At 54.3% G+C, this 14,425-nt stretch overlaps 4 protein-coding genes; 2 read left to right on the plus strand and 2 right to left on the minus strand.

Moving 5' to 3' along the window:
- Positions 1 to 68: 68 nt before the first annotated feature.
- On the plus strand, positions 69 to 5,400 carry RCC_03340 (related to sensory transduction histidine kinase; the record flags this gene model as incomplete). XM_023768630.1 has 13 exons in its annotated part: positions 69 to 1,468; positions 1,556 to 1,754; positions 1,871 to 1,956; positions 2,011 to 2,220; positions 2,284 to 3,424; positions 3,489 to 3,514; positions 3,573 to 3,927; positions 4,050 to 4,670; positions 4,728 to 4,886; positions 4,945 to 4,965; positions 5,022 to 5,105; positions 5,165 to 5,212; positions 5,305 to 5,400. The coding sequence occupies 13 exons, from the start codon at positions 69 to 71 to the stop codon at positions 5,398 to 5,400; spliced, it is 4,446 nt and encodes a 1,481-aa protein (XP_023624398.1).
- A 3,331-nt stretch (positions 5,401 to 8,731) lies between these two features.
- RCC_03341 (uncharacterized protein) lies at positions 8,732 to 10,005 on the plus strand (the record flags this gene model as incomplete). XM_023768631.1 has 5 exons in its annotated part: positions 8,732 to 8,814; positions 8,877 to 8,994; positions 9,056 to 9,411; positions 9,467 to 9,907; positions 9,972 to 10,005. 5 exons carry the CDS (start codon positions 8,732 to 8,734, stop codon positions 10,003 to 10,005), a joined length of 1,032 nt encoding a protein of 343 aa, XP_023624399.1.
- Positions 10,006 to 10,423: 418 nt separating this feature from the next.
- On the minus strand, positions 10,424 to 12,436 carry RCC_03342 (probable D-lactate dehydrogenase (cytochrome); the record flags this gene model as incomplete). XM_023768632.1 has 2 exons in its annotated part: positions 10,424 to 10,516; positions 10,574 to 12,436. 2 exons carry the CDS (start codon positions 12,434 to 12,436, stop codon positions 10,424 to 10,426), a joined length of 1,956 nt encoding a protein of 651 aa, XP_023624400.1.
- A 186-nt stretch (positions 12,437 to 12,622) lies between these two features.
- Positions 12,623 to 14,257, minus strand: RCC_03343 (related to cutinase gene palindrome-binding protein; the record flags this gene model as incomplete). XM_023768633.1 has 2 exons in its annotated part: positions 12,623 to 13,899; positions 13,963 to 14,257. The coding sequence occupies 2 exons, from the start codon at positions 14,255 to 14,257 to the stop codon at positions 12,623 to 12,625; spliced, it is 1,572 nt and encodes a 523-aa protein (XP_023624401.1).
- Positions 14,258 to 14,425: the final 168 nt, after the last annotated feature.

Consider the following 14,425-nt stretch of genomic DNA (forward strand, 5'->3'; position numbering starts at 1 on the left):
GGTGAGGATGAATGACCTCATCCACGACCATTCCTGCTGAGCGCCGCCTACACTGCCTATAGCCAGTAATGACACAGTCCATATTCACGGCCAACGACAGCATCAGTACACGGGAAACCAGTCCAGCTCCAAGTGGTCTTTCTTTGCCTGCGCGGACCTCGTCGCCTTTTCGAAGCACACTCGACCCCATTCGCCGATACAGCGGAAGTGCAAGGCAGATTTCGAACGCGCACACCACTTCCTCCGACCGACGCAACTCCCCATCGATATGGACCTCATTCACTGATCCACCGCCCTCTGCCAGCCCACGGCCGCACGCCAGACCCGCACAGAGCCCCACCATCGTCTACCCTCCATCCACTACACCGCGAGCGGCACTCTCCAAGCGCAAGGTTTCGTGGGAGGCGTTGACACCCGGCTCTGGCCCTACGTCGCAACCGTCCCGCAAGCGTCTCAAACTTCCGCCGCGCTACAAACACACCCTGAGCAGTCACCATCTCGGGGCTCTGACATCCGAGGGCGTTCAACCCCCCTCGCCGTTGTTCTTCAGCAACAGTCCGCGCCAGCGACCCTCGCTGCCGCCGCGCTTCTCCTCTGGCGAGGCGGCAGCAAGAATGATGAGCAAGGCGCGATCCGAGGAGAGCCATGTCAAGACGGTGAGCCTGGCGCGAGGTACCGTCAGTACGCCCAGCGTCGGTATGGCTCATCCCGCCAGCACATCATATAGCAGTAGGAGGAGTTCGGACCGCGCGTCAACGGCACGCAGTGCCAGTCCCGACACCAGCAGTATTGGCAGTAGGGACGGTGTGGGCGGCATAGGTAATGTGCTTCACTCAATTGGCATTCTTGAGCTGCTGGAGCAAGACGAAAGGCCGACGTTCATCGTGGATCTCGGAGAACGAGAAAATTACGGGCCAGGTCCACTTCACCTTGTGTTCTCAAACCTTTCGCTGAGGGCGTATGAGGGCGTGCATGCTCTGGTATCCGGCACATCTTTCAGTGAAGTTTCCCCAGGTGGCCAAACCTTCCTGCATTTCAAGTCGTGGCTCCTGTCGGCGGCCGTCAATGGCGAGAGCTTGAACGTCTGCCTTCCTGCTTTCAACTTTGCAAACATGACTTGGAGTTGCTCGACGCTGCGCAGACGCTTGAGAATCATCAGTGGAGCGTTCAATTCGCCGTTACCTACTTCAACAGCTGCGATGCGCGTGTCAGTTCCTCCTGCAGCCTCATTGCCCAATACGCTGGAGGACAAAACATCTCCTGAACCCGCTGATTACTTCGGCCAGATTGAAGCTGCTAACAAGATGGCTTCCGGTGGCTCGAATGGCAGCAATACTGATGTCATGTCTACAATCGAGGAACACCAGCCCTCTGGTCACGTCGCCCAGGGCAATGGAGTGGCGCGTATATTAGTACCCAACGGCCTCGATCTCCAGTGTGTCACGGATTTGCTGCCCTCGAGTACCGCGTATGTACCGTCAACGCCAACACCTGGCTCAATAGACTCCAATACCACTCACCGGGAGAATTACACGACTGACGAAGCCCTCGCTAGCATCATCGACGTCGTGCCAGGCGATTCTGCGAGCTTCGACTGGACGAGATTGCCGATTTCAGATTCCATGCCTCAACACATCCAATTCGCGCGCAGTATAGACTGGGCGTCCACAAGCTTAGGGCCTATCGAATACTGGACTTCAGACCTCAGGCAGATGTGCAACCTCATCATGGCATCTCCTCATCCGGCAGCGATGGTAAGCAAAATCTATATCTCATAATGCGCTCAAGACTGGGAGCCATGCCTCGCTGGTTTCTATCCCCATTATTGGCCGTGCGAGACTCCGCTAACACTGTTGCTCCGTGTCTACAGTACTGGGGAGATGATCTGGTAGCCATTTACAACGAGGCCTACATAATGCTAGCCGGCCAGAAGCATCCGGAGCTCATGGGGCAGAGGTGGGACATGGCTTTGTGTTACGAGGCTCTACATAGTTGCTAATAATTGAGCAGTTATCGCACTGCATGGGCAGAAATCTGGGACGACGTGAAGGACGTCTTCGCTTCCGCGCGCCTCACAGGTGAAGCCACTATGAAGGACGATGATTGTCTCTTTATCCGCCGCGATGACTTTTTGGAAGAGACCTACTTCTCGTGGAGTATCATTCCCATGGTGGGAAGAGATGGAAGCGTCATGGGCTTGTACAACCCCGCCTTTGAGAAGTGAGTGCATGTACTGGTATCCCGAATCACTGGCATGGAGTACTAAATATCATATCTGTTCAGGACTCGCAGGAAAATTGCAGAACGACGCATGCTAACGCTCCGAGAAGTCGGAGAAAGAACGGCTTCTGCTCGCGATGTGAAAGGCTTCTTTTCCCAGGTACAGGGTTCTTTCGAGTTCAACGAGTACGACAGTCCATTCCTACTTCTTTACTCTGTCTCGGAAGAGAACGACAGCGACAGCAGTAGCATGCACTCTAACTCCATTCTCGCCTCCCGGCAGTGCTATTTAGAAGGCTCACTAGGCATACCWGCTGGCCACCATGCGAGCCCGGACCAAATTGACCTCAAAAGTGGCATGGAAGGCTTCGGGCCAGTATTTCGGGAAGCCATGAAGACTGATAAACCCGTGCTTCTGGAAGTTGGTAGTCATGAGCTACCCGAGAGCCTCATGCAAGGCCTTGAGTGTCGTGGTTTCGGAGACCCGGTACGGTCTGTCGTCGTCTGTCCCATCCATCCGACGACAGGTGACACTGTCTTGGGTTTTCTGGTTCTAGGGGTCAACCCTCGCAGACCCTTCGACGACGATTACTCTCTGTTCTTAACGCTATTGAGCAGACAATTAGGCACTTCTCTCGCATCTGTGGTTCTTTTCGAAGAAGAGATCCGGAGAGGGCAGCGAGCGGCAAAGCTCGCCGCGCTGGATCGAATTGAGCTTTCCGAGCAGCTCGCCGCTCGGACGCAGGAAGCCATCGAAAGCGAAACCAAGTTTACCCGCATGGCAGAGTTTGCACCAGTTGGAATCTTTATAGCAGGACGTGAAGGCCGAATTACATTTGCCAACGACACATGGTACGAGATCTCGCGGGTTCCCAGGGATTCCGACCCGTCAGACACGTGGATGGACGCTGTCCTTCCTGAAGACATATCCATCGTCAAAGAACTGTGGACGGACCTCGTAGTGAATGTCAAGTCAGTCTCGAGCGAGTTCAGGTTCAAGGCGCCGTGGCAAGACCGCAGCGGCAAGAACAACAGCGACTTCACATGGGTGCTTTTCTCTGCTTTCCCGGAAAAGTACGACGACGGCAGACTGAAGAGCATATTCGGAAGCATCACGGACATCAGCCAGCAGAAATGGGCTGAAGGGATTCAAACACGTAAGATGGAGGAGGCTGTGGAGTTAAAGAGACAGCAAGAGAACTTTGTGAGTACCAGAAGCCGGAGGACACTCACGATGTTCAAACATTCACTGACGAGACAAACAACAGATCGACATGACCTCGCACGAAATGAGGCATGTACCGCATACAAGGCGCCCCGTGTGTGGAGCAGCATTACTGACTTTACCACAGGAATCCACTGTCAGCGATCTTACAGTGCTCAGACGAAATCACATCTTCATTGGCCAAGATCCGCAGAGACGGGGATAGCTCCGAAGCCATTCTTTCCTGCTTGGAAGCAGCACAGACGATCAGTTTGTGTAGCCAGCATCAGAAGAGAATCGTGGACGACATTCTGCTGCTCTCGAAGATTGACAGTCAACTCCTCCTGGTCACCCCGGTGGACGCTCAACCCCTCACGGTGGTACAAAGAGCTCTAAAGATGCATGAAGGCGAATTGCAAGCCGCCGATATTCAGATGCAATTCAAAGTTGACCAGTCATACCGCGATCTGGCTCTGGATTGGGTTCGCTTCGATCCAAGTCGGGTGAGTACGGCGAATTGCATGATACATCCGTATGCGCCGGCTCTCAGATAGAGTCGCTTCGGATTCATTCACCTCAATCCTCAGAACAATGCGGTTGCTGACACTTAGTCCTCTACCTCTAGGTGCTGCAAGTCTTGATCAACTTGACTACCAACTCCATAAAGTTCACCGGCACTGAGAGTAAAAGAACCATCACTGTTACCGTCGCAGCGTCCAAGAGGCGCCCTAGCGATGATCCCAATGCTCCTGTTCAGTACTTCGCTACTCGAAGGAAGAACAAAGATCWATTGTTGAGCGACAAGGAGTGGGGAGACGGTGAGAAGGTCTACATTGTGTTCAGCGTGTGTGACACCGGCAGGGGTTTGACGGATGAAGAGCGCAAACTACTCTTCATTCGCTTTAGTCAAGCGTCTCCTAGGACCCATGTACAGTATGGTGGTAGCGGCCTAGGCCTCTTCATTAGCCGGGAGTTGACAGAATTGCAAGGCGGCGAGATTGGGGTCGAGAGCGAAGCTGGAAAGGGGTCTACATTCGCATTCTACGTCGCTGCCCGAACGACCAAGGCGCCTAAAGTGCTTGATGGTGCGTCGACATCTGCGTTTGGCATGGCTGCGAAGCCTGCGCATCGAAGCATCTCATCAAGCGGTTCCGCGACTGCTAGCCATTCGATGAAAGCACCTGCGAGGATCGCCAAAGATTCCAAGCCTGTCATCAAGAAGGTGTTGATCGTGGAGGACAATTTGGTAAGCACTTCGAATGATTGCCGAAACGCATTGCTAACCGTTGCGCTCGCATCTTAGGTAAACCAGCGCGTTTTATCGAAACAACTAAAGAATATTGGAATGGAGGTACACGTAGCTAACCACGGGGGCGAAGCCATTGAGAAATTAATGCAATCAACCTACTGGCGCGATGGTCAAGACCAAGAGGACAGAATCGAGCTCAATGTTGTCCTGATGGTAAGTCGCACTTGGCTCTGGCTCTGGCTATCACTTGTGCTAATTCTCATTCGAACAGGATCAGGAGATGCCAGTCATGGTATGTACTCATACGGATAACATTTTTGGGGGCGAAACGTGCTGACTTGTTCTTAGGACGGACTGACCTGCACGAAGAAGATTCGCGAGCTAGAGGCRCAGGGCAAACTGACAGGACATGTACCGATCATAGCTGTCACGGTCCGTCATGACCTCTCTTTGTTGATCGAACCGACGGCCAGAACTGACAAACCACACAGGCCAACGCTCGCGCTGAACAGGTTCAGACCGCGTTAGAAGCAGGAATGGTAAGTAACTCCAATCTCCATCCACAGTCTCTTGTCAATGAGTCGATATGCGAAGTGCTTCGGAAGATACGAGTCCGACTAATCTTTTGCAGAACGACGTGGTCAGCAAGCCCTTCCGCATCCCTGACCTATTACCCAAAATCGAGGAGCTGATGGCTCGCTTCCCTATGCCCAAGAATACATCTTGAGACGGCTACTGAAAGGACAAATTTAATTGGTGAAAGACATGAAGGATGATCGCGGCTCACAGCACAAGTCGCCCAGCACAGCACCACTCGGCAGATTATGAAATGTGATGATTGGTGTGAAATTTTGCTCGCGCACCTACAAGTAAAATTTTGCTACCGGCAACATTAACCAATAAGTGGATACGTGCATTGTAAAGGCAGACCAGTGCCACCATTGAACGTCTTTTCCGGGCGAGTTCTCCCGAGCGATCGGGATGCACACGATCTTGCGGTGAGTGCCCTGGTGCCTCCCAAAAGCCGTCATGCGAGTCGTTGTCACTCGCGAGATTGTTCCCTGGAATAGCTTGCCGGCGGTCAGAGATTGAGTATCGAGAAGCGTGTGATCTGGGTTCCGAGGCTGCGGCCATGGCTCGCGTACAACACGCGACCCAGCAGTTGGGGTTGCGGCGACATGGTGGCGGTCGCATCTTCTTGCCTGGTTTCATGAGCATACTACRGTCCCCACTTCCAGGTGCGTGGCAGCCACTTTGCGGCCCCGCGAGAGTAGTCTGTACCCTGGAACGATCGCATTCCGACGTATCAGGCTGTAGGTGATGCTCGCCTTGAGCTTTGATATGAGTATGCTTCTCCGAATTGGGATCTCGAAGTCACTCTGAGACCAGATGAAAGACCTCTGATTCTCGGTTCGTTACATTGGCCAGTCTTAGGGTTGATGATATCAGCAGAATCTTTCGTCAACTAATCGACAGCTGTGGAAAGCGCTGATCTTGTCGCACAGTTCTCACATCCACTGCTTTGTGCCCATCCCATCATACCTGGAAGCTGTGAGCCTGTGACAGCTCGGCGGCCGCAAAGGTGGCTAGCTGGATCAAGAGCATGCATCACTCGGTTCTCAGTCTTGGCCCGACTCTTTTGAGGCTTCTATTCCGAATAAGGGAACGTGGGAATGCCAGGATATCTCATTAGCGAAATGGAAGGGGAGGCAGGGAACAACGCAGCTATCTCACATTGGGACATTTGTCCGCCATGTTGTATTCGCCTCTGGCACCTTTGCGCTGTGCTGCATGTGAAGCGTGCAGGATGCTGCTAACATCGTCACGGTCACATACCGTGGCATGCCTACACCAAATTGTCAAAATGCCTGCGCCTGTACACTTTCAGGATGACATGGAATCTGGTATCGACTGTACACATCGAACTTGAAGCCACCAGCAATGCAAGACGTTCGTCCCATACGGTTCGATAGTATCCAAAAGTCGGCTATGTCATCCCCCTTGCTTCGCCATGTACAATCGTAGCCTGTACCAGGTATGCGTGCCGGGTTCTTCATCCCCGCTACCTTTTATTCGGATCATGTGCAGCGCGCTCGTGCATGTCGCCTCGCCTGCAAGGCAGTTCATAGTACTTTATAGTCCGTACATAGCCCCGCTCCGTCAAGGTGACAGCGTCATCGACAGAGCAGCGAGCAGTGACCGTCTCGTCGGCGGTTGCATTGAAGTTAAGATGGGCGACCTAGGTCACAGTAGCCTGGCAAGGGTTTAGCAAGGGTATGGTCCAATGTCCAGAGCGACGTGTGAACGACGGCGACGGCCCGCTTTCAGTCAGCTCAATCTCGATGCATGAGGAACTGTGCCAGCATGAAGGACAAGCTCAGACGTAGCGACAACGCCGACAAGTTCGGGGGGGCCTCGTGGGAGTCGTGGCCCGTCAAACGGCAAACCCACGGTCATTCACTTTGGTTGTTTCATGCTTCTGCGGCCGGCGGCGGCGGGAGGACGGRGTCAATGGCGCATAGGCCATGCGGGTGCGATTCACACAAGACAAAACCGATTGTCACTGTGGGCTTCTCAACGCTAGCGTGAGCTGACGCAGCTTTCCGTGGTCACCTCGTCGCTTAGCACTGCGATCGCCTGAATCTCGTGGACTAATGTGTATTTCCACGCACAGACGGATCAAATTCTCCGACAGACTGGATAAGCCCGAGGGCCTGGAACAGCATGGCGAATAGCAGGTGAAGCGGCATGGCGCAGCCGCTCAGTTCGAGATCGTCTGTTGGTTGAGATCGCGGAACCAACAAAAGAAGCCAGCCGTGCTTCCGAGCGCGAACACTTCCAACTGTGATGAAATCGGGGAGAGCGGTGTGAGGWGGGCGTGAGGTGGGCGGTTCGGGTTACACCACTGTTCGAAAATCCACTTCCGCAACTTGCCCTGCTAGCAATAGCACAAGGCGGACTACAATAGGCCACGGAGCAGGCTATAAAGCAGCCAAGCTCATCAAGATTGCAAGTAGAGCAAAATTGCCTGTCAATACAACCTCAGACTTGTTACTGCCACACCATCGCTCCCAGGACGGTGATGATCCCCCACGAGCGCCCGCCGATGGTAGAGCGGCCTCACCACATGCAGGGACATTGGAGACGTCCTTTGGGATAGAGTTACCACCGCGTTAGCGCTCAACAGGAACGAGCTCTTTCACGGGTAGGAAGGAGCAGACAGACCATGAGCGCGGTGCTGTGCCAACTAAATGTGCTCTGATGCATACCGTGTCGTACAGCATGTGCAGCATGATGAGCAGCAACTAGGCCGGTTCGCTCGGGTTCGCTCGGGTACACCGCAGCGCTCATTATCTCAGCAATCTTCCGAGCGGCATCGTGCTAGGGGGTGCGGACGCTGCACAGGAGTGGTTTCGCGGTGCGAGGAGTGAGTGTGGCCGTGATTGGGAGGACATTCGGAGTGCGACCCGGCAGAATGGGCGCGACGGGCGCAGAACGGGCGGGCTTGCAGGCAGGCTGCTAGAGGCCTGTCATGCGCAGGGATCGTCGGCCAAGGAGCAGCAGCTAAGCGGGAGCAGTGAGCTTTTGCTGACCGAACGTCTGGCGTCTGGCACTGGCATCCTCTTATGGAACGTCGCCACGGCTGGTACAAGGGGGTTGCGGGTGTTTGCGAGTAGACGCCAGTCGGTAGAACGCACGCGACGATGAGGAGGGCGAGGCGTGAGGCGTCGGTGGAGTTGATGAGACTGCAGCAGAGCCAGACAGAGTGCTAGTTTGACGCCGGACCCGATGGATTGGGGTCCTGGTCAAAGCTCGACCGTCTTCTGCGCATCGACTCCCGCCAGTGCTCCACATAACTTAGCAGGGCTCTCGAAATCATAAGGCTCGAGGCTCGTCCCCCGCCTCTTGCGCTTCCAGACGGTCTGGCTTGTGATACTGACTGATTTGTTGGGTGGGAGAGGTGTTTTCTGCTTTTTGTGTGTTTCTCCAATCGCTCCGCCAACTTTGCTCCATGACTGGAGCTCCTCAGCCCCAACCTCCACCATCACCGCCTACGGATGTTTGCGTTGCAGGCAAAGCCAATCCATCATTCCGGCGGCCTGGCCTCGACGTATGAGACTGGCGCGGTGACGATGTCGAGGTAGGTCATCACTCCCGCCCATTATCCTACCATTCCCGCCCGCTCTAACGCCGTCACTGCAGAGTACCCATTGCCGCGCTGTTGAGACAGGACACCGCAAGCGTGGTCGACCGATTTTCAGAGCAAGGGCGAACATACTACAAATTCAAAAATGACATGTATCTATTTCCCGCAGACGATGTAAGATGATTCCTGCCGTTATCCCCGGAGACATCAACCGTACTAACTGTACTCGAACAAGGTCGAGTTCGAGCGCCTGGATGTCATGCATTCGCTGATATATCGCGTGGCATTGAACAATCAGCTTCACGTCGCTATGATGAGGACTACTCCTCGTCGAATACTCGACATTGGCTTTGGTACGGGCTTCTGGATGCTGGACATGGAGAGTCGGTACCCAAGCGCAGAGGTTATTGGTCTCGATATGGAAGCGCCACCGCAAGGAGTCAAATCAACTCAACGCCTCAATTTTCGCTCCCCCGTAGACTTTACGGCTCCGCAATGGCCAGTCGAGGAGTCTTCGGTTGATTTTGTTCACATGGCACAGCTCGTTGGCTGCGTTCCCAATTGGCTTGACCAATATGGCAAAGCTTACAGGTACGATGATTGGTGATATGAAGGCAAGACTTTGCAGAAGCTGACCTGCCTGGAGATGTCTACGTCCCGGCAGTGGCCAGATCGAACATGTAGAAATCGACTGGACACCCCGATCATATCAGCCAAACTTTCCTGCGAACGCCACTGACCTCTGGAATTGGTGGGGTTGGATGCTACAGGCGTCTGACCGAGCAGGCAAATCTCTGGCGTATCGAGAAGACACCGAAGAGCTGCTCGAGCAGGCTGGCTTCGTCGATGTGAGCCATAAGCGGGTGCGGGTGCCTCTCTGTGGCACAGACCGGCGAGACCTGCAAGAGAAGCAGCTCGCGCACGGCTATCAGATGACAATGGGCTATACTGGCTCGCAGTCATTTACCGGCATGAGCATGGCTCTCTTCACAAGATATCTGGGCATGTCACCTCATCACGTCGAGCAACTTTGTGCCCGCGTTCTGGCAGTGGTCCAGCAGGAATCACTACCTTTGTACATCAACCTGTAAGTGCATGTTCCACCAGCCAGGTTCGCTGACGACGAGCATTGCTGACAAGTGCTACTGCAGGCATGTTTGGACAGCTCGAAGACCAATGAGCTGAGCTGAGCTCACGCCTACTACGACCGAACGATTCTCAACCCCCAAGACCACGAGCCGAGAACCAGCATTAAGACAGTAAGCCGTTGGGAGGGAAATCGTCTACACGCAGAACTTGACCTGTGGGACGCGTTTGTTATCGAAGCATATTCCAGCGAGCGAGGCGTTCCGGCAACATCAATTGTTGATTATGATTGCTTTTGAGGCGGCGTTTGAGCCGCAACGGGTCCGGCGCGGCGATTTTAATGGATGACACGGCCTTTTGTATTTCGTCGGGTGCGCAGAATGATCGAGAAGTGAATGTGAACTCTCGAAGAAAGTTGTGGCTTTTTTAGCAACGCCTAGAACAAAACGACAACCTCCACTGTCAACCAGGGGCAACCAAGCCCGGAAGGTATGCGATACGCATGCTCACCGAACGCCTACCATTCTGCTACCTCACCTGGCTTTGGTTGCTGTACCCGTACAATCTTGTCACAGTTCAATAGACAGAGTGGGTCGAATGCTAGCTTCATCTGCGCAAAAAGTGGGAGATTAGCGTATGCTTCGTTCCCGCAGCCGTCATAACCTACCTTTCGCATGAGATCCACGGCCGACTCGCCAATCTCGTGGTTCAAATAGTCTCTCTTCACGAGCCCCACGCCATGCTCCCCCGTCGCTGTGCCCTCCATCTCAATGGCTCGCTTGACCATTTTGTGCACAACCGCATCGGCAACGTCGTGCTCTTTCTCGTTGTAGAGAATGATGGCGTGAAAGTTACCATCGCCGACGTGGCCAACGATGGCACCGATCAAGCCACTCCTGTCGAGGTCTGCTTTTGTTTCTTCAATGATGTCTGGTAGGCGTGAGATGGGAACTGCAACATCAGTAGTCCAGACCTTGTCACCGTCATTCTTCTTTTGCGCCATGACACTCCAGAGAGCCTCCTTACGAGCAGACCAGAGCTCTTGCTGCTCATCTTCGGAGCGTGCAAATTCAAAAGTCTTGCTTCCAGCCTTCTTCGCCAGATCTTTAACTATACTGATGTGCTCTTTAACGCTGCTTGGTGTGCCGGCAAACTTGAAGAACAAAGTTGGGGCTTCTTTCCAGGCACGAGATGTGGAGCCGCTCTCGTTGATGCACCGCATCTGAACGTCGTCTAGAATCTCAATGGCAGCAATGGGTACTCCTGCGCCGACAACGCGGAACACAGCGTCTGCTGCAGTCCGGATGGTGGGAAACGTGCAGACCGCAACATTGGTGGTTTGAGGTTTAGGAGTAACCTTCAGTGTAGCTTCGGTGACCAGACCAAGAGTGCCTTCAGATCCAATGAACATGCGAGTGAGATCGTAGCCAGCACTGCTTTTCCGCGGACGTTGCTTGGTCTTGAGAATGGTGCCGTCGGCCATGACAACCGTTAGAGACAACACCCAATCTTTCATGGTGCCGTAGCGATATGCATTGGTGCCAGAGCATCCGGTACCAACCATTCCACCAATCATGGCTCCTGGACCAGGGTCTGGAGGGAAGAACAGGCCGTGAGTCGCCAGCTCTTCGTTCAAAAGTTCCCAACCCAGTGCAGGCTGCACAACAACGTCGAGATCTTCAGTATGGAGTGCGAGAATCTTGTCCATGCGACTAAAGTCGATACAAATGCCACCTCTGGTCGCCGCAAAGTGCCCTTCCAATGATGTTCCTCCACTGTAGCCCGTCACAGGAATCCTTCGCCTGTGACACACCTTCATGATCTCCGAAACTTGTTCTGTGCTKCCAGGCTTGATAACGGCAAAGGGCACATCTCCCGGTAGCGCAGAGTGCGTACTCCATTCACTGCCCGCATGTGACTTGAGGTCGCCCTCTTGCGTCGAGATGTTCTCCTCGCCCACTATCGCGCGGAAGTCGCTCCAGGCGGCCTGCAGCGTTGCAGGAGCGGTGTCATGCTGTGGCGGCTTCGTCTGCGTGAGTGGAAGCGTGGAAGTGGTCGGCGGCGCAGCGGGCGTCTGCTTGCCAAAGAACCATCCACCGAGCGCGCCTACTGCGAGCACAAAAGGCACAACCCACGGAGCTCTGCCTCGTCTGCTTTTCGCTGCCTCACGGCTCCGCGCAAATCGCGACTGCTCCTCTCGCTCGCGTTGCACCCGCTCATGTGTGGCCTGGTAGAGTTGCCCCTTGAATGACTCCCGCTCCTCCGTCTTCCGCTCCGTGGCATAGCTCCGCACGCTGTTCGGGTACAAGCATCGCGAACTCGGTAGTCGATGTGCTGCCTCAAGGAACCGTCGCCGCGCTGCCACAGGAGAGGCCATGTCGATGGTCTGGACGAGTTCTTTCAGCATGTACAGACGAACGCACAGAAATTCCACATGGCTGTAAGACGCAATATGTACTTGTGAAGGCGAACAGCTCACGAAGCCACTACAAGCAAGCAAGAGGCCTCCACTCTGTCGATCTTCAATCATACCTTAACCCTACCTAGCCTGAAAGTTCAAACAGCGGGCACAACCTCACCCACAACACCAAGCACTGCTTCACGTTCGTCGTTGAAATAAGACGCTTGACATAGAGGATCTATAGATATACATGATTCGTAGAGTAGACACACACTCAGTCTAAAGTGGAACTCACAGCGCTCGCACTGTCAGGTCTTATAAGCTGCCCCCGCTTTCGTTACTATTATGCATTTGCAACGCGGGCGGATTGCCGCTGGACGTCAGACCCATCGGCAATGGCTGTTGCGAAGCCATACCGCTGCCACCTCCACTTGGAGAGTCGGTCTTCCCGTCGTCTCCTGACCGCTTCTTTTCTTTCTTCGCCCATCGTAGACCGCACGCATTGCATAAGGTTTTGGGACCTTTAGGCCCTTTCCTCCATTCTGGCGAGTCTAGTGTTCCACAGTCCGCGCAGACGTACTCGTCCGCAACCTTGAGCTTTTTCTTCTCCTTCTTCGAGCCCTCACGATCACGGTCTAGGAGGATAGCAATACCCGCGTCGCCGCGGATAAGTGCGGGCGATGTGTCCCCTGTACTGATGCCGTGACTACGCTCGCCGTCTCGATATCGCAGACCAGTCAGCAGCTCTATACTCTCAAGATGCCCGTTGCTTGCCTCGTACCGAGACATTTTGTCGGCGATACTGTCCGGTCTTTGCGCTGATAATGCGCTGTCGAGATTTTGGCGGGTCAGCGCCGTGTTGGATATGGTCGGCTTGGCCGGTGGAGGCATGCCCTGGTAGTTGGGCGTTGGGGCTGGATTTTCAGATGCTCCGTCCCCTGTTGCCTGCGAAGCTCTTTGAGATTCGGACGCCGTGACAGTAGCAGCAACGCCCTGAGAAGTCCCTYGTTCGCGAAACAACTTGTCCTGCTCCGCGTTTTCTTCCGCCTCTTCACGCTTCAGTTCTTCTATTCGTTTCATCAACCGCTCATTCTCGATCTTGTGCTCCAAGAAAGAATCGAGCAAAGCTGCATTCCTTGTTGGGTACGGCCGAGCCATCATAAAGAAGCCCCTGCAGAGACCGGCGGCCTGCGACTTGCTAGCAGGTGTTTGACCGTATGAAGCCGAGTTGGGAGGCTCGGGAGATATATGCGGATGGCCATCACATTCGAATATCATGTACGTCCCGTCATCTTTCTTGAAGCGGTAGAAGAAGCGCAACCCATTTCCGCTTGCGATGCTTTCGTTGAATTCTCGCATGAAAATGCCGCTGTCGTCGGGATGCACGTACTCCCCAATGAATTTTCCAATGAGAGTGTGCGGGTCGTGGCCTGTTATATGCTTGCAGGAAGGTGAGACATATAGGATTCGACCGTCCGGCGTTAGAATRTGGAGGAAATCCTTGAGTTCTTCAATTATGCGCTGCGACCAGTTGCGCCGCTTGGTGAATTCGGTGAGTGTGCTCGTGTTARTAGGCGCAGCCATGCCAAAACCTATCATGACTTAGTTGACCAGCGTGGGGTACATCTCTTGCTCATTCTTGCTCATTCACGTACTTGAAGGGAGTGGCCCAGCGCCAGCGCCCGTCATCTGTGTATCCTGCTGCTGGGTCTGACTCGAAAAGGTGCTGCCGCCTCCGCCATTGCTCGCGCCGAGGTGCTGATCGCCAGCAACAGCACTGGCAACATTGCCGCTGCTCACGTGTTGAGGTGTGATGGCACCGAAGGAGTGGTCGCCGGGTCCGCTTAGGTCCAAGTCGAGGTCCATGCTCACGTCGTAGTCGAGCATGCTGCCGCCCTCATGCCGCATACCCATATTCGGGATGCCATCCTGGCCAGGATGATAGCTCATCGCTGGCCAGTGTTGTCCAGACCACAATCAAGCAAGTCCTCCTACTGCGCGCGTGGGAATATGCTGGCGTGCAGGGGGTTGCCCCACATCTAGAGGAGGTACAGCTACGCGATTCCTTCTGCGTAGATTAATTGTATGCACTCGGTCCTGTGGGTAGTGGCAGGGCAG

The sequence above is a fragment of the Ramularia collo-cygni genome (genome assembly GCF_900074925.1).
Source record: "Ramularia collo-cygni strain URUG2 genome assembly, contig: RCC_scaffold04, whole genome shotgun sequence".
Lineage (NCBI taxonomy): Eukaryota > Fungi > Ascomycota > Dothideomycetes > Mycosphaerellales > Mycosphaerellaceae > Ramularia > Ramularia collo-cygni.